Source organism: Rhincodon typus, chromosome 23, assembly GCF_021869965.1.
Source record: "Rhincodon typus isolate 14 chromosome 23, sRhiTyp1.1, whole genome shotgun sequence".
Taxonomy (NCBI): domain Eukaryota; kingdom Metazoa; phylum Chordata; class Chondrichthyes; order Orectolobiformes; family Rhincodontidae; genus Rhincodon; species Rhincodon typus.
The window spans coordinates 38,741,342-38,759,608 of record NC_063354.1 but is presented as its reverse complement, the minus strand read 5'-3'; the positions used below and the strand labels follow the sequence as shown (position 1 = coordinate 38,759,608).

At 40.1% G+C, this 18,267-nt stretch overlaps 1 protein-coding gene across 2 annotated transcripts in view; it reads left to right on the top strand.

Annotated features, from left to right (window-relative positions):
• Positions 1–469: 469 nt before the first annotated feature.
• LOC109917134 (glucagon-like peptide 2 receptor) overlaps positions 470–18,267 on the top strand; it is a 59,922-nt gene continuing 42,124 nt past the window's right edge. For both annotated transcript variants that reach the window (XM_048611039.1, XM_048611038.1), the window contains exons 1-3: positions 470–562; positions 14,000–14,104; positions 18,141–18,265. In XM_048611039.1, coding sequence (XP_048466996.1) covers positions 481–562; positions 14,000–14,104; positions 18,141–18,265 — 312 coding nt within the window. In that variant the 5' untranslated portion in view covers positions 470–480. The remainder of the gene's footprint in view (positions 563–13,999; positions 14,105–18,140; positions 18,266–18,267) is intronic.

Sequence of the window (18,267 nt, the reverse complement as noted above, 5' to 3'; positions counted from 1 at the left end):
TGCTGCTTGGCCTGCTGTGTTCATCCAGCCCTGCACCTTGTTGTCTCATAATTTAATAGATATCACTTTTTGCACTGTGAGAAATTTCTGCTCTGAAAATAAAAGACTAAAATTAACAGACCTTAATTTTGTGGAGCAGTTTGTTCAACCAGATCTGTGAGATTAAAGATTTTAGCAACTTTTATTATGCTGCATCATTTGGCTTAATGTAGCTGATACCTCTTTTTTGAGAACCTTAGATAAGGGCCAAAAATAAAACATATGATACCGCAAGAGCTGACACTCGTAGAAGAGATAAATCAAGGAATAATGTTTAGGTATTCACTTTGCTCGGAGCAGACTGCATTGCTTTCCACACAAATCAACCTTACAGCAATAATCTTCCGCTTTAGTAATTCACAAAGAATTTTGCTTGTTTAACTTCCTTACAGGGACTTGTTTATATATTCCATCCTGTTTATTCTGCAGGTCAGTGGCTCGATGCTGGAGGACACGATCAGTAACTGGTCCTTGTATAAAGATCAGTGTTTGCAAAACCTAACCAAGGCCAGTAATAAAACTGGTGAGCAACCTAACTCGATAGTAAGATTTATTTGGAGGAAAGTTATTCTGTTTAAACATTTTAACCCCTTGCCAACTTGGGAGAAGCTTCTGTTGAGCTGGATGTTTTTAAGTTATTTTAACAAAGGCACCAGAACACAAATTTGTCTAAATTCTTGACACATGGTACAATTTGTTTGATGCTGTATCCTCTGCTGTTTCCATGGTCTTACTTATAATACCAATTGACTATTTGGTTAGAAATTTCAACAAGGAAGGCTGATAATGCTCCCCCTCAGCAGCCACCCTCCCAATACTGCCCACTAAGAAAATGAAATGCCTATTTATCCTGTGTAATACCTTATCTGGCCAACAAAACAGCCCAAAAAAATCAACTAGAATCCTGCTGTAGTTATTTTGGGAGTGTGCCTCGCATCTTTCTTTAGTACAGATTTGTTCAAACATTTTGAGGGTGTAAATGTCTGGTATATCAGAATGCAAAAGAAGTCTTTTTGTCTTAACTATTGATTTTTACTTTTCTTGTGTACTGTCTGTCTCCACACAAGCACCACACCTCTCCCAAAATAGAAAAATGTTGTACCTTAAACCACCAATCTTTTCCATGGCCAGAGCCATACGCTGAACTGGAAAATTATGTCTTTTGTAATAATTTCTTTGCTCAGAAATTAATTGTCTCATTCCCAATTAGCCATATGTCAATGGTCAGTTCAATTCATTTTGAATAATTAGTAATATTGAGATTTAAAATTCATGTCTTTCTATTTGAAGGTTCTGGTTTTTTTTCAGTTGTTTGAGTGTGAAGGCTATTATTTAAAGCACATGTGTAATTACACTACCTAATTTGAAAAGTTAGAGGGGTTTACACAGCCAACCAAGTGTTTGCAAAATCAAGTGGTAAACTTGTATATTGAAGAGCTTGGGTTCATATCCCAGCTTGAACTGCTTTCAAGGAGTAAGTGTCGGAAGTTCTCTGTAGGACCATGAGGAGATGGATAATATCACTGAATGACTATGTTTCTGGTCCAGCTTTCTGAACTCTTTCCTTTGGTCTGAGTGTATCTCAACAAAATGTAACTAGGCAGCAATCCTGTGGTGCTTTACCTAAGGAACAAGCACCCTTCCTGTACAATCGAATCCTGTAAGAGTCTATTCCTCGCACTATGTTACAATCCTCATTTATAAGAGGAAGCATTGCTTGTCCTGAGAGCGTTGTTGCTCCATGTTTCTCTGAGAGTGCAACAAACTTTAGTAATTCCTGTGTCAGTTCCTGAGCATTCACTGCTCTCGACTGAGAGACAGCAATAAACTGGAACAACCATTGAACTGGAAAAGGGAACACAGTAACATTAAAGTTCCTGCTCCTGATTGCCATGTAATCCCCAATTTACATCTCAAATGCAGTAAACACAGAATCTGCTTTAGCCATGATTCCTTTGCATAGGCATTTGTCCTAGTTACAATCTAAAAGGTGTCTGTCCGCATTGACCTTCCAAACATTTCAGTAAGATACCAAATGGAGTCGATGGAACTGTATCTTGTTGCAACTTAACAATATTAAGAGACGAGAAGCTTGCATTAAAAAAGAAGTTTGTGTCAGCAGTTAAATTAAGAAAGAAGCAAGAGATTTGAAGTATGATCTATTTTTCATTCAGGATTTGCGGCAGACTGAAAGAACCTTTTCACAGCTTCATTGGGTTAACTTCCCCAACTCCCTCACCCAAAGAGTCGTCCCATCCATCAGGAGCACTTATTGCAAGCACGTCAACGCCAATGAATTTAAATACTAAGAGAGTCAGGTACAGTGTGCATCTGAGAGGAATTCTTTGCTGGGTGAGGTGCCCCAGTACCAATGTGAAATCAGAAACTGACAACACATATCTTAGTGTTGAGCTTTTGTGGTTGTTTAATATTCACGATACTATTGAAGTGAGTTGTTTCTAGTATTGGGAGGATAAAGACTGTGTTTTCAGAGTGTGCTCCAATTGCTAATGACTATGCCAGATAAGCATCAAGAGCTGACAGTTTAATGGCATTAGTTTATTTTTCACAATGCAAGGCTGATTCATACTCAGGAATTTTGTGCTCTAGAATTATGTTTCATACGGCGATTACTTAGTAAAAGATTTAACTAGTTTCCTGACACATTCCAAGCAAAGATGACAAGGTCTCAAACACAGCGAACTGTATGAGTTCAAGTACAAGAGCATAGACTTTATCGATTAAATCCAAAGAGATTACAAACAAATAATCTGATTAAACAAGACGTTTCATCGGTTTTCATTTCTCAAAGGTTGACGAGACTATTTTTTATGTTGGGATGTCAGGATTGTTGGCAAGGCATGTACATAGCACCATTCCCAGTAAAGTCAATCTGCAGCAGTGATAGTCCACTACTTGAATATTGGAGGATGGGAAGGTGACTTGCTAACAACACTCTGTCATGCTGCACTCTGCCTGGAGACTTCATGCTCCAGTCAGATACACAAACATATGAAACAGGAGCAGAAGTGGTCCATTCAGCCCCTTTTGCCTGCTCTGACCATTCAATAAAATCACAGCTCATCTGTTAATGTTTTGAATTCCACATTTCCAGTTACTCCAATAATCTTTGATTCCTTTGCCTGACAAGAATGTAACTACCTGCACCTTAAAAACGTTTAATGCCCCACATCCCCCACATTCTGAGGCAGAGAGTTCCAATGTTGCACAACCCACTGAGAGAAAGGTTCTTCTCATCTCTGTCCTACAAAGGATGACCCATGATTTTAAAACACTGCCCCGTAGTTCTGGACTCACTGTCAAGAGGAATCATCCTCTCCACATCCACCTTGTCAAGACTGTTCGAGATCTTAACATAGAAACATAGAACATAGAACAGTACAGCACAGTACAGGCCCTTCGGCCCACGATGTTGTGTCGACCTATTATCCTGCTCTAAGATCAAACTACCCTGCATACCCTACATTTTACTATCATCCATGTGCCTACCCAAGAGTCACTTAAATGTCCCTAATGTATCTGACTCCACTACCACTGCCGGCAGCGCGTTCCATGCACCCACCACTCTCTGTGTAAAGAACCTATCTCCGACATCTCCCCTATACCTTCCTCCAATCACTTTAAAATTATGCCCCCCATAATAGTCATTTCCGCCCTGTGAAAAAGTCTCTGGGTATCCACTCTATCTATGCCTCATCATCTTGTACACCTCTATCATGTCACCTCTCATCTTTCTTCGCTCCAATGAAAAAAGCCCTAGCTCCCTCAACCTTTCCAGATAAGACCTGCCCTCCAGTCCAGGCAGCATCCTGGTAAATCTCCTCTGCACCATCTCTAAAGCTTCCATATCTTTCCGACAATGAGGCGACCAGAACTGAACACAATATTTCAGGTGTGGTCTAACCGGGGTTTTATTAGTGCTGCAGCACAATCTTCTGTACTTCAATCAAGCTGCCCACTCTTCTAAACTCCAACCTGTCCAACCTATCCTCGTAAGACAATCTACTCAGTTCATGTATTAAGTAAACTTCCTCTGAACTTCCTCCAAGACATTTACATCCCTTCTTAAATAAGGAAGCCAAATCCACAAACAGATGTGGTCTCACCAATGGCCTGTATAACTAAAGCAGGACGTCCTTACTGTTATGTTCAATTCCTCTGATGATAAAGAATAATATTTCAATAGCTACCTAATTACTTGCTGTACCTGCATGAGAACACCTGGATCCCCTGCACATCAGAATTCTGCACTTGTTTATAATTTATGTAATGCTCTTCTTGTTCCTATCAAAGTGCACTACTTCACAATTCCCCACATTATCCTCCAACTGCTAGCTTTTTGTCCGCTCATTCAGCCTATATGTAGAGCTGTGCAACCTCTTCACAATGTTCTTTCTTGCCTATCTTTGTATCATCTTTAAATTTATCAACCATACTTTTGCTCACCCTTTTCTGAGCCATTAACATCAAATAATAATTTGATATTACAGAAGTTGAGTGTCACTGAAAAATATGTACCTTTTGTCGAACTTTTTCATCTTGCACTCATCAGGAAAATAAGTTGATGACTGAGATGCAGTCATTGTTTCCTGAAACTTCACGCCTATTGCCGCTCAAAGATTTAATTTGAACCAAATAACTGAAATGAGAGAAAGAAAGGCTGAAATGAGAATGTTGTTGGTTTTGTTTTTATCTTAAGTGTTTGATTTTAAACTGATCACTCAGCTATTGTTGGAAATTACTGTTAAATGGCCATGATCTAATGAGTGCCATGGTTAACATCTTGTACTATTTGACAAATCTTCACTGCATTCAGCAAACATGTGACCTGCTTTAACTCGTTACAGAACCCATGCAGAAAATTTCTCTGTTGACTTTGTTACCTGGTTGCCTCACCTCTCCTTGTGTGTTATCATAAAGTCTATTCTTTTCAAGGAGTGAAAAGATTGAATTAAGTTTCAAATTGGCTAAACTGTAAAAATGAATCAGTCATGAGTTATATCCGCAAGAATTAGATAATTGACCAGCTAGGAAATCTTTCCTTGTCACTTTATGACATCAGAGTGTAGAACCAAGCAAAAAATGTATGTGGAATTAGAGGATCTCATATGCACTTTGTAATATGTAGCAGAAAATGTAATGAGTTCTTCATGATCCCATCTTAATTATGATCAAGTCCAAATATTTCTGTAGCATCAGAATTTATTGTACAGTCATTGCCTGGCAGATAAACACCAAAATCCTGTTTTGTTTATTTGCTGCTGTCAAATATATCAGTTACATAATCATTTTAACAGATTACTCTATGGAATAGGACTCAGAATATTTCTTCTCCTTTATTTCCAGGGGCCACTTCTTCAATCTCACTAACTGCTCAATATGTTTGGAAGCCACTTAGGGGTGATATTTTCTATATACATGTTGGCATATGAGGGATTTTGACCCTCAGTAGCAGAATTAAAAGAATTCAGCAATTGCCTGAATAATTATTATAGCTCTGCAATATTTATATTAGAATAAGACAACAGGCATAAGTTAGCAATAAATGCTTCAAAAGAAATGATGAGCACTTCTAAACAAACAAAGTTATTGCTAAAAACACATTTTCCACAGACTGGTGAGGTCACAGCAGAATAGATGCATATTTGTCATTTACTGCATCTCAGGTAATTCATATTATATGAGAGACTTTGAGGATTGATAATACAGACATGCAAATCTTATGAAATTAAGCCATTCAATATTCACTTTACAATTGACTGAGTGTTCATCGCAATAGCATCCATTTTACCCATATAGAATCATAGAGTCATCGAACTGTACAGCAAGGAAACAGACCCTTTGGTACAACTCGTCTATGCCAACCAGCTATTCTATGTAAATCTAGTCCCATTTGCCAGCATTTGGCCTATCTCCCTCTAAACTGTTCCTATTCATGTACCCATCCAGATGCCTTTTAAATGTTATAATCGTACCAGCCTCCACCATTCCATCTGGCAGCTCATTCCATATATACACCAGCCACTGCGTGAAAAAGTTACCCCTGAGGTCCCTTTTATATCTTTGCCCTCTCACCTTTTGCGCTCCCCCACCCTGGGGAAAAGGCCTTACCTATTTATCCTATCCTAGCCCCTCATGATTTTATAAACCTCTATAAAGCTCCCTTTCAACCTCCGATGCTCCAAGGAAAATAGCCCCAGCCTATTCAACCTCTCCCTATAGCTCAAACCCTCCAACCCTGGCAACATCCTTGTAAATCTCTTCTGAACCCTTCTAGTTTCACAACATCCTTCCTGTAGGAGGAAGAACCCCAGAATTGCACACAGAATTCTAAAAGTGGCCTAACCAATGTCCTGTACAGCAGCACCTTGGCCTCCCCACTCCTTGACTCAATGCACTGACCAACAAAGGCAAGCATACCAAACACCTTCTTCACTATCCAGTCTACCTGCAAGTCCACTTTCAAGGAACTATGAACCTGCACTCCAAGGCCTCTTTGTTCAGCAACACTGCCCAGGACCTTACCATTAAGTGTATAAGTCCTGCCCTGATTTGCCTTTCCAAAATGCAGCACCTCACATTTATCTAAATTAAACTCCATCTGCCATTCCTCAGCCCATTGCCCCATCTTATCAAAGTCCCATTGCACTCTTAGCTAACCTTCGTCGCTGTGTACTACACTTCCAATTTTGGTGTTATCAGCAAACTTACTAATCATACCTCTTATGTTCACATCCAGATAATTTATATAAATGACCAAAAGCAGTGGACCCAGCACCAATCCTTGCAGTACACCACTGGTCACAGGCCTACAATCTGAAAAGCAACCCTACACCACCACCCTCTTTCTACTACCGATGAACCAGTTCTGTCTCCAAATAACTAGTTGTCCCTGTATTCCGTGTGATCCCACCTTGCTAACTAGTCTGCCATGAGGAACTTTGTCGAATGCCTTGTTGAAGTCCATACAGGTCACATCCATTACTCTGCCCTTATCAATCCTCCTAGTTACTTCTTCAGAAAACTCAATTAGGTTAGTGAGACACGATTTCCCATGCAGAAAGCCATGTTGACTATCCTTAACCAATCCGTGTCTTTCCAAGTATGTGTAAATTCTATCCCTCAGGATTCCCTCCAACAATTTGCCCACCACCATTGCCAGGCTAACTGGTCTACAGTTCCCTGGCTTTTCCTTACCACTTTTCTTAAAATGTGACACCACATTAACGAACCTCCAGTCTTCCAGCACCTCACCTGTGGCAATTGAAGATACAAATATCTCAGCAAAGGGCCCAGCCATTTCTTCCCTAGCTTCTCACAGAGTTCTAGGGTACGCCTGATCAAGCCCTGGGGATTTATCCACCTTTATACGGTTTAAGACATTCAGCGCCTCCTCCACTGTAATATGGATATTTTTCAAGATGTCACTATTTATTTCCCCACATTCTATATCTTCCATATCTTTGTCCTCAGTAAACCCTGATGCAACATTCTCATTTAGTATTTCCATGGTAGATCCTGAACTCCTGCACACTCCTCCGAAATGTCCACCTTCTTTCTCAAGCGAGGATTCCCCAGCACCGTTGTCGACAGGGCCCTCAACCGGGTCCAAACCATCTCCCGCACTTCCGCTGTCACCCCTTCTCTTCCCTCCCGCAACATCGACAGGGTTCCCCTTGTCCTTATCCACCATCTCACCAGCATCCACATCCAGAAGATCATCAGACGCCATTTCCGCCACCTCCAGCAAGATGCCACTACCAGACACATTCCCCTCCCCTCCCTTGCCCAACTTCCACAGGGACCGTTCCCTCCGGGATCCCCTGGTCCACACTGCCTTCACCCCCATCACACCCCAACAGCCTTCCAGCACCTTCCCCTGTAGTCGGCGAAGGTGCAACACCTGCCCATTTACCTCCTCCCTCCCCACTATCCAAGAGTCCAAACATGCCTTTCAGGTGAAGCAACACCTGACCTGCACTTCCCACAATCTAATCTACTGCATTCGCTGCTCACAAGGTGATCTCCTCTAAGCTGGGGAAACGAAGTGTAGGCTGGGTGCCCACTTCTCAGAGCATCCATGTTTTGCTCGCAAAAAAGACCCTGAAGTACCTGTTGCCTGCCAGTTTAAAGCACTACCCTGTTCCCTGGCCAACATCTCTGTCTCTGGCTTGCTGCAGTTTTCCAGCGAAGCCCAATGCAAGCTGGAAGAACAACACCTCATTTTCCACTTGGGGACCCTGCAGCCCTCCGGACTCAATATCAAATTCAATAATTTTAGGGCCGAAGCTCTCCCACATCCCAGCCCCCCACCCCACATACCAGGCCTTGTTATCACAAAGCCTGCCATTACACACCCCCTGTTGTTAGTCACTAACAGTCCCCATTAACAACTACTCACCCTCCCAGCCTGATCGTTAGCAACTCCTTTGTCTGTCCAACTGTTCTTCTCTCTTGTTGTTGTTTATTCCCTACCCCAAACCCTCCCTATTTTCTGCATAAAAACTGAATTTCTCCCAGCCACCATCAGTTCTAGGGAAGGCTCACCGGACCCAAAACGTTAACTCTGATTTTTTTCTTCACAAATGCTGCCAGACCTTCTGAACTTCTCCAGCAACTGCTACTTTTGTTCCTGCAGCTTTAACTTGATTTTCAGGACATTGATTTTCAAGGATTTAATTACCTCCGTCTTCCTGGTAGTTGAATATTGCTTTAATGAAAAGTTTAAAACTGTTTTATTCTTTTTCAACCTCTCATTCCCTTTAAATTCTTTTCTCTCTTTGTCAACCCTTTCCACCATTTATTGACACTTTCAACATTTTGAAGACTACCTTCCCACTTTGCATCTCCTTTGAGGCAACAACGTGTAGAGCTGGATGAACACAGCAGGCCAAGCAGCATCAGAGGAGCAGAAAAGCTGATGTTTCGGGTCTAGACCCTTTTTCAGAAAATGAAGTAAAGGGGAAATGAAGTAAAGGTAAAGGGGAACAAGTGGATGCAATATATTTGGCTTTCCAAAAGGGATCTGATAAGTTCCTGCTCTTCTGATGCTGCTTGGCCTGCTGTGTTCATCCAGCGCTACACCTTGTTGTCTCAGATTCTCCAGCATCGGCAGTTCCTACTATCTCTGTAACATCTCCTTTGAAGTCTTTTCTCCAAACCCCCACTCCCAACCCCACCCACTGCCCAGGCCTAGACCCTCTCTCCCAAATTCGTAGCCTGATCCAGCACCTGGGTCCATTGCTTTGTGACTGTGGCTGTAGTCTCTGGGACCATTCAGGTGTGGATGTAACAATGGAAGAAAGAGACAGACAGTAAGGCTGAACTAAGCCAACCCCCTTCACAGCTGGAATAGAACATTGCCAATGTAACCCACTTAATCAGGAAGGGATGTAGACAGACAAAGGCCAATTAGGCTCACATCTGTTATTGGGAAACTGTTGCCATCTATTATAAAGGACATATAGCAGAGCATTTAGAAGTACATTATATAATTAAACATCATCAGAGGGAAATTATGACTGACAATTTTTTTCAGAATTCTTTCAAGAGGCAACAAGAGAGATAGGTAAAGGGGAACAAGTGGATGTAATACATTTGGCTTTCCAAAAGGGATCTGATAAGTTACTACACATAAGGCTGCTTAATAAGATCTGTTGATGGCCAGTTTAACCGAACCCAGGATCAGCTCATTGGCTTGGCCAGCCCACCTCCACATTGGGGTCTAGGATTTCAGGAGTGGAGGCTAAAGTACAATCAGAAATTAAAAAGTGTCATCTTCAAATAATGATAAAAGGAGGTTCTAGATTGACCCAACCCGTGGTTACATGGAACATTGTTTGTCAAGGGAACAAAAATCATACTAAGGCAGTCTGAGTCTGTAAGCCATTTTGACTATCTATAGCACAGGATTGCTGATTTGCGATGTGGTTGTATTGAATGTTTTTTCAATTTTTGGACTGGACTTATGCCAGTTCTATTTCAAACTGATTAGGATTTGAGTACAGAAATCAACTTTTATTTAAGCGAGAGTTTAGCAGCCAGACGTGATGATGGTAAATGAGATGCTCTCTTGTCTGATATCTTTGATAGTTCATTTACAATTAGTTCATTTTCATCAGCAAACAATGCAGAAGTAGTGGTTAATTACTTTATTAAACCAGCATGTCCACATGATTGGCAGATAGTTCTTGTTTGATGTAGAAGGTTTTGTAAATGTGGACCAAATTTTGTAATTGAATGTCATGAATTGACACCTACATTATGGTATGAGGCAGTTCTGTATGTAATAATAAAATTTTCTCATGAACTAACAGTTTCATGATGTCAACACAACAACTGCAGTACCTTCAAGAGGCTGCAGAGATGGTCCCATACTGGGCAAAATACTGAAATATTGAACAGATTAATTGCTTTGATGGGTGAGTTTGGCTTCTGTGTTTCCATGTAAGTCTGATTGTTGATTCTAGAAAGCTAGCTAAACCAGTAATGATCAACATAAGTGAAATAAACACCACGAATCATCTCTCTCTGCATATGAATGCATTAAATCACACATGATTTAGCCTATAATTACAATAGTTTCCACTGCTATAGTGACTGACTTTAAAGCTGGTCATGTCAAGAAGTACAAAGGTCATTTGCCCACAGAATCAATCAGATTTTTTTTGTGAATGGTTCAAGAAGAATTTTTAAATGGTTCCAAAAGCAATTATCTTGAATTTTGGATTAGAACTGATTTTTTTGTCAAATGCTTATTTCACTTTATGAGATTGTAATCTCTTTCAGAAACAAAATAATCGTATCTTTTGTTTGAACATAAGAGCAGGATTAAGCTATCCTTGCCACTACTCTGGAAATGTGTAATCTTTTTAGCATGATATCTACGTCTGACTACCAAAAACAAATGGTTAAAGATGTTTAACCGAATGATGTCAAGACAGTGTGACACCTGTATTCTAGTTTTACAATAAGTCATTTTAAGAGTTTTGAGGTTGGGTAGAGTATTTGTGGATTGGAAGGCAGGGCATTAGAATTTGATGGTTGTAAAATGATTGGTGGGGGGGAGGGGGAGAGTGTGTGGTCCCTTTAAAAGATAATATGCATTTTCTAGGCTTAGAATTTTGTTTTTTAAACGGGCAGCTGCACAGAGAGTTCCTGAAATTGAAACATTTGTATCAGGGGGCTATGTGGTTAGCCACCCAGGCAGTAGTTTGTTTAGTCAACCAGTTTGAATGTCAGCCAATTAATTTAAACCAGGCACTTAGAGACTAAAAACTAGTGTGATAGATCATCAAGGGTAGAAAAGAAGAGGATATATGAAAATCAGTGCGAGGGAAACTGCCATCTAATAGAGTTAACAACCCATCAGCTCTAAAGTGAAAATCACTGGCTCTGACAGAATTCTCTAAGCTCGTAGAATAGCCATCAGCTAACTAAAAGTATAGTGGCACTCATAGCTAATATTCCTGACACAAGAATTCAATGGAGAGCGGCGTTCCTGAACAAGAATTCAGCGGAGAAAGGCGTTTCTGACTGAGGATCAGCAGAGATGGTGTGGAACATTTCGGAAGTCATATCCTGGCCGTAATTTCAAGAGATTAAGTTTTTTTTTATTATTTTGGCATATAAGTGGAACTTATATTTATTGGAATAGCATATCATTAGAGTTTTGTTTTATTCGGGAATAGTTAGTAGTGAAGGGGGAATTGTTCAGTTTGTTAGTAGTTCTGTTAATTTTTTCGCTGTTAGAGTTAGATAAATTGTTGCTTGTTGATTATAGAGTGACTGTCAGGAGTTCATTTCATTTAACTTTCCCATTATAACAGATGGGGGGGGATGAGAGGCAGGTTATACCACTTTTCACACTTCTTTAACAGACTATAACATTTGGTTGTGCAGATCTTGAGTATTGCTGGAACAGAAAGACATATTTTAACATTTAAATTTTAAACCAGGCAAGTTTTTTCAGATGGCTTAGGGTATTGCTGTTAACTGTCAATCATCATTAATTGGTACATTATCTATGGCAATGCCTCTACCAATCAGCATCTACTTACCAACTAATCAATACTCTGCTCTCATCTGTGGTTTTCCCCTTGAGTTGGCATTCTTGCAAGCAAGATGAAAAGGTATCTTTTTTTAGCAATACTCAAATCATTTTAAGATAATCTTGTTTGTCCTTAAATTGAGTAAATTATTACTCAGTACATTAACAGTAAATAGAATATATAACAAGAAAATCTGCTTCCACCTTTCACTGGTGAAAATTCAATATTCATCTCCATTCTACCTTGACATTAAACTGTCACCCTCTATTCTTATAGAGCAAAGAATCACTTCAGTTCTTTGTCAAATGTATTGTTCCTTAATTCAATTACTATTGGCACAAAATCCTATGACACTACAGTCTCCTCCTGGTACCATGCTCTTAGGAGATATTGAAAACTGTGGACTTCCTTTGGATTGGTTGATCATGTGCTTGGTAAAGTGGTTTTCCATTACTTTCATCAGTATGGCTGAACAGGAAACTTCCCCACTCTGATATCAAGCCATATTATCCTACCTCCAGTAGGATTATAACCATCCTTTTTGACCACATTATGAAATGATATTCCCATAGTGACAAAACGCTCAAGTGGGGCTTGAACCCAGAGCTGATGCCTGAGAGGCAACAACATTACCACTGTGCCAGAACTCTTTCCATATTTACATCAGCCAAGTTAGAATGAGAACTGAATTTCTTATGAAAAAAGAAACTAACTTAAATACTAGAAGTGAGAGAAAGAAATGAGTTAGTAGTCCATAGCTGTTGAAACAGACGTTGAAAATTGAAACAGAAGAATTAAATCTCAATTATTGTTCAAACCCCAGTTTATTATGTTTAGATACCTTTGTGTGAAATTGTTTAAAAAATGCATAAATGTATGAACAGCAAAGGTGAAAAAGCAGACTAAACTTTTCTCCCTAGTTAAAACTTATATTAAACATAAATTGGAGAACAGAAGGATATGCCATAGGCGCGCTGTATTTTTTATGTAATTATAAATAAAGCAAAATTAAATCTTATGATCCATTGACGACCCCAACATTAACTTTTTTTCTAAAAAAATCACATTAATCAAATAGTTGGACAGTAAATTCAATAAGTTAATTAATCCAGTTCTGAAATAAATGTTCCTTACATTCTAATACATTGAACAGACCTTCATTTTATGGTCATGCTGGATAAAATTTTTACTTTTGTTTCAATGTATCCACATCCATCTCACCAATATATTGCTGAGGACACAAGAATGACCCTTTGATGTGATAGCTCTTCCAATCTACAGAACAGATGTCTGTCACCTCAACAGAGGAATTGTAAATATTAATTCAATATTAAGTTTCTACAGCTTACTGTGGTACAGGAAATACAATGTTTACCATTGTCTTCCACAATGCCCCCACAGTTTACCTTAACTGCAGTCTCAGAACTCGACTTTTCCATTTCCTACAACAGGCATCCTTTTGTGCAATTGTTGCCAATTTGCACAGTGACTGGTGGAGATTCACCACTGTTGGAGCTGAACTGAGACTGTGTCTCCCTCGTCCAACTTGAAATCCATAAAGAATGACAAGCAAAAAAAGATCGGTTACAAAATTGTGCCCAAGATCTTGAAGCTGATGGACTTAAAATTCAATTATTTATATTATTATTTTAATTCTAATTTCTTGAATTGATAATGGAGTCAAGTGTTATTGGGGTGGCGGGGAAAACAGGGCAGACAGGAAAGTAGAGCTGAGACCATGGTTCGCATCAATCAGGACCTCATCAAATGGCAGAGCTGGTTTGAGGGGCTGAATGGTCTACTCTTTCTAATTTGCATGTTTTTATATGTTTTAGATGAAGCCTATCTGCAGCAACTTGAATAATTGAGTTATATTTCCTTCTAAATAGGAATATTTTGTAATGGAAGCTTTGACCAATTTGTATGCTGGCCAGAATCATACCCAGGAAATGTATCAGAACCCTGCCCTTGGTATCTCCCTTGGATTAAACCAGGTAACCTTCAAGTAAATTGTCCTTGATTTCTGCAAACTTTGTAAATTTGAACTGGCATCTGAGAAGAGTAAATATTTCTGACTTTTATTCCCCTTTGTTTCCCAATGAACTCTATACTAATTGTAGGCAATGTATCTCAAGACAACAAGCTGTTGCTCTTTATCATCAGGCAAGATTCACAAACCAGCTTGCTGATGACTGTCTATTTAATTTTCTCCTGTCTGAGGAAGAGAGTCATGATCTACCTTTAGACGTACCCCCAGAAATGCTCCACAGATCGTGTCTCCAATAGAGCTACCAATCACATTCCCCACCTTATCCTGCCTCGTGTGTAGTTCCCTTGGTTGTTCCCTTTGAGATTTGGTATTCTTACGATTCTGCCCCGATAAATGCAAGATGAAAATATACAAAGCATACAAGGAACAAGATTAGGCCACTCTGCCCTTTAAGCCTATTTTCCATTCAAGATCACAGCAGCTCTGATTTTAACGTCAACTCTACACTTCTGAATGTCTCTGATACATTTTCATTTCCTTGGTCCAACAACATGTCTACTTTCAGCAAGAATCAGATTATGTTGAAGGATTGCTCTGCACGAATGCTCCAAAATTCAGTATCAGTGAACTGAGGAAGGGTCACTGGACCCAAAACTTTAACTCTGTTTTCTCCTTCACAGATGCTGCCAGACCTGCTGAGCTTTTCCAGCAACTTTGTTTTTGAACTGACTGCTTTTATGAGATTGACTGATTGCAGAACTGATTACAACAAAAGACGGCTATAATTTTTTTTCTGTATGCACTGCTGCAAACTGTACACATACTGTGCATGGACTAACAGGAAGTAAATCAACCACAGAATTCTCCATCAGTTATGCTTTGTCCCACTTCCCAGTGCCTGGGCCCAACTGCTTGCACCTCAGATTAACTTTCTGTGTCCCAAATACCAGCAGACTCAGGAAACGTCCTGGCTCCAGATACCCGAGAGTACCCCAGACTGTCAGATTTTCATTCCACTAGTCAGGTGTTAACAAAAATCAAGTCCATCACCCTCAGAAAGAGTTCAGATTCTGTGAAGGGCACTCCTCAGTGATTCCTAATTTCAATACAGCTGTTCAATGACAATAAAAAAGATTAAACTTCCAGCCCTTGTTCCTCAGGTAGGTGATTGCCTAGTGGTGTTATCGCTAGACTATTAATCCAGGGACCCAGAAAATGTTCTGGGGGCCTGGGTTTGAATCCCACCATGGCAGATGATGAAATTTTAAGAGTCTAGTGATGTTGATGAAACCATTATCAATTGTCAGGAAAATCCATTTGGTTCACTAATGCCCTTTAAGGAAGGGAATCTGCCATCCTTACCTCGTCTGACCGACATGTGACTCCAGACCCATTGCAATGCAGTTGACTCTTATCTGTCCTCTGGGCAATTAGAGATGGGCAATAAATGCTGGCCTAGCCAGGGACACCTGCATCCTATGGATGAATAAAAGAAAAGGTCCCCTCACCCCCCATGAAGTCTCAATATCCCTTAACACCAAATCGTACCATCTCCGAGCATTTCCCCCCTTCCCCTCCACCTCCACCGCCTCACACGCTTACACCAACGGACCCTTGTATCCTCCTTGTCAACTTATGGTTCTTTACCCAGTCCAATGGAGCCTCATTCTCTCCATGTCAACCTGTGATCTCCATCACCCTTATATTCCCACTTATAACCTCCATGCCAACTTACACCACTTCACTCAACCTTCAATAATCCCTTGGACCCTTCACCTCTGAACCAATGCCCATGACTCCTCATGCACTCCTCATCAATCTGCCCAATTCTATAGCCTTTATAGTGCCATCTAAACATAGTGCTAACCTATGCACCCTACCCACCATTGACCCACTTTGAAGACTTTATAAGCACTCAGAGCTTTCAAACAGACTGTGAACCGACAGACATCCCAAAATGATAATGTTAAGTCATGAAATCGCCAATTCATTAATGATGACCGACAAGCTTTCAGCAACAAACAGTGTGAACTAGCAAACTGATTCTTTTTAACAGAAGACAGCTTTCTCAAAAATTATAAGGTCATTAGACTTAAGAATCTTCTCTTAAAAACTTGACAATTTCAATGAGTATATCCTTTTGATTATGCACATTCTGTTGAACTAACCCAAAGGTATTTGACTTTTCCTAGAGGGTACATTATATTTTCCAAAGGGCACTTAATCATCTTCGAAATGTATCCCTGCACTTATTCAAAATAGTATGCTAAAAGAGAGAAGGCCAAGTAACCTTTGGGTTAGCTCAACATAAATAAGAATGAACATAAAAAGTGGATAAAGTCATTGAAACCAACACGCTTACAAGACTAGAGTCAAGTTGTCAAGTTATTTAAATCTTCTGGTCTTTCAATTTTTGAGTAACATTCTGAAGTTCAACAAAAAAATCAGTGCTTGTTATTTTCCTGTATCTATTGAAATAAGGCTATGAGTAATCATGAATAACTTCACAACAGAACAGTGTGGTGCCTTCAGTTCAGAATTTGATTGACAGTTTCAAGGGATTATAATGCCGTTAAAGTGAGGAAATGAATATAAGTGCTTGGTTTTATAAGGAATTAGTTGAGGAAACAAATAAAGGAGCAGGTGTTTATTAATGATCATTTATTTGAAATAATTAATTAATAAACACCTAGAACTTTGTCTTATTTCATCTCAGCATTGATCCTGAGGTCTACCATGGGGATACAAGGTGAGTTGGAATGGAGGGTGTAAGGGCACAACATGGTTGGAAGGGTGCATATGTTGAAATAAATTGACGTGATGCCATAGAGAACCATTGGTTTAGGCAGACTGGCTTAGCTCAATAGAGTTCTGGCAGCTTCACCTGAAAAGTCCAAACCCATATACTATGTTTGGGACATGCCCCAAGTGAAAATTGGATCTGACTAAAGACTACTTGACTTTAGCATGCATAGTTGCCTCCGTGAACCACAGAGGTACAAAGTACAAACCATCCTCATTCTCCCTCAGTGAAAATGGCATGTGCCAGATTCAGGTGTAGGACTTGTGGCATTGAAATATAATGCCATTTTCACCAAAGCCAGAGACCCTCTCCATCTTTGAAATCTCCAGACCACAGTAAGGGGAAGTTTTACTTGCAGCAAAGCTATTTTGTCAGTAACATGTACCAAACATCTGAACGAATACAGATGCACATTGAGTGCAAGGCTGTGGCATTCGGTCAGTGGGGAGTTAAGTGACTGGGGAAGAAGGTGTTAGTTTGTGATCAGCCATTAAAGGGTAGAACAGGCTTGACATTCCCCTGCTCTTATATTCTATGAATACATAAAATTGACAGACGGAAAAGGAGTAGTTGGTACATCGAGCCTGCTTTCCTTTGCATGATGACTGGAGCACTAGACTAGATACATCCCAACATCTAACCCACACTATTCCTTCTCTCAAAGCCAAGTAATATCCTGGAAAATAAAGGAGAAATTCCCTGAAAATATGCTCCAGAAAATGTTGTATCCTTTGGGCAATCAGGACTCTCAGGAGTTGGGTCTTCCTTTAAAGCCTTCATACTGTAATGCCTTCTATTCATCAATCATAGAATCCCTACAGTGTGGAAGCGGACTATTTGGCCCATCAAGTCCATACTAACCCTCCAAAAAGCATCCCATTCAGACTCATCCCCCACCTCTATCCTCGTAACCCTGTATTTCCCATGGCTAATCCACCTAGCCTGCACATCTCTGGACACTATGGGCAATTTATCATGACCAATACACCAAGCCTGCACGTTTCTGGACTGTGAGAGGAAACTGGAGCACCCAGAGGAAATATACGTGAAGAATATGCAAACTCCACACAGACAATCACCTGAGGTTGGAATTGAACCAAGGTCCTTGGCATTGTGAGGCGACAGTGCTAACCATTGAGTCACTGTATGGTCCAGATCTTCTGTCTAAAGACTACAAACCCTTAAAGTTCAAATTTGTTGTCTCCAAACTGGTTCACCTCAGTGTCCTTCCTTGCAGGAAGCACAGGAATGGTCTACAGGTATTGCCTAGAAAATGGTAGTTGGATGACAGTCTCGAATTCTACTACAGTCTGGCGGGATCATTCTGAATGCTCTGAAGACAGCCATGATGTCCAGCAGAAGGT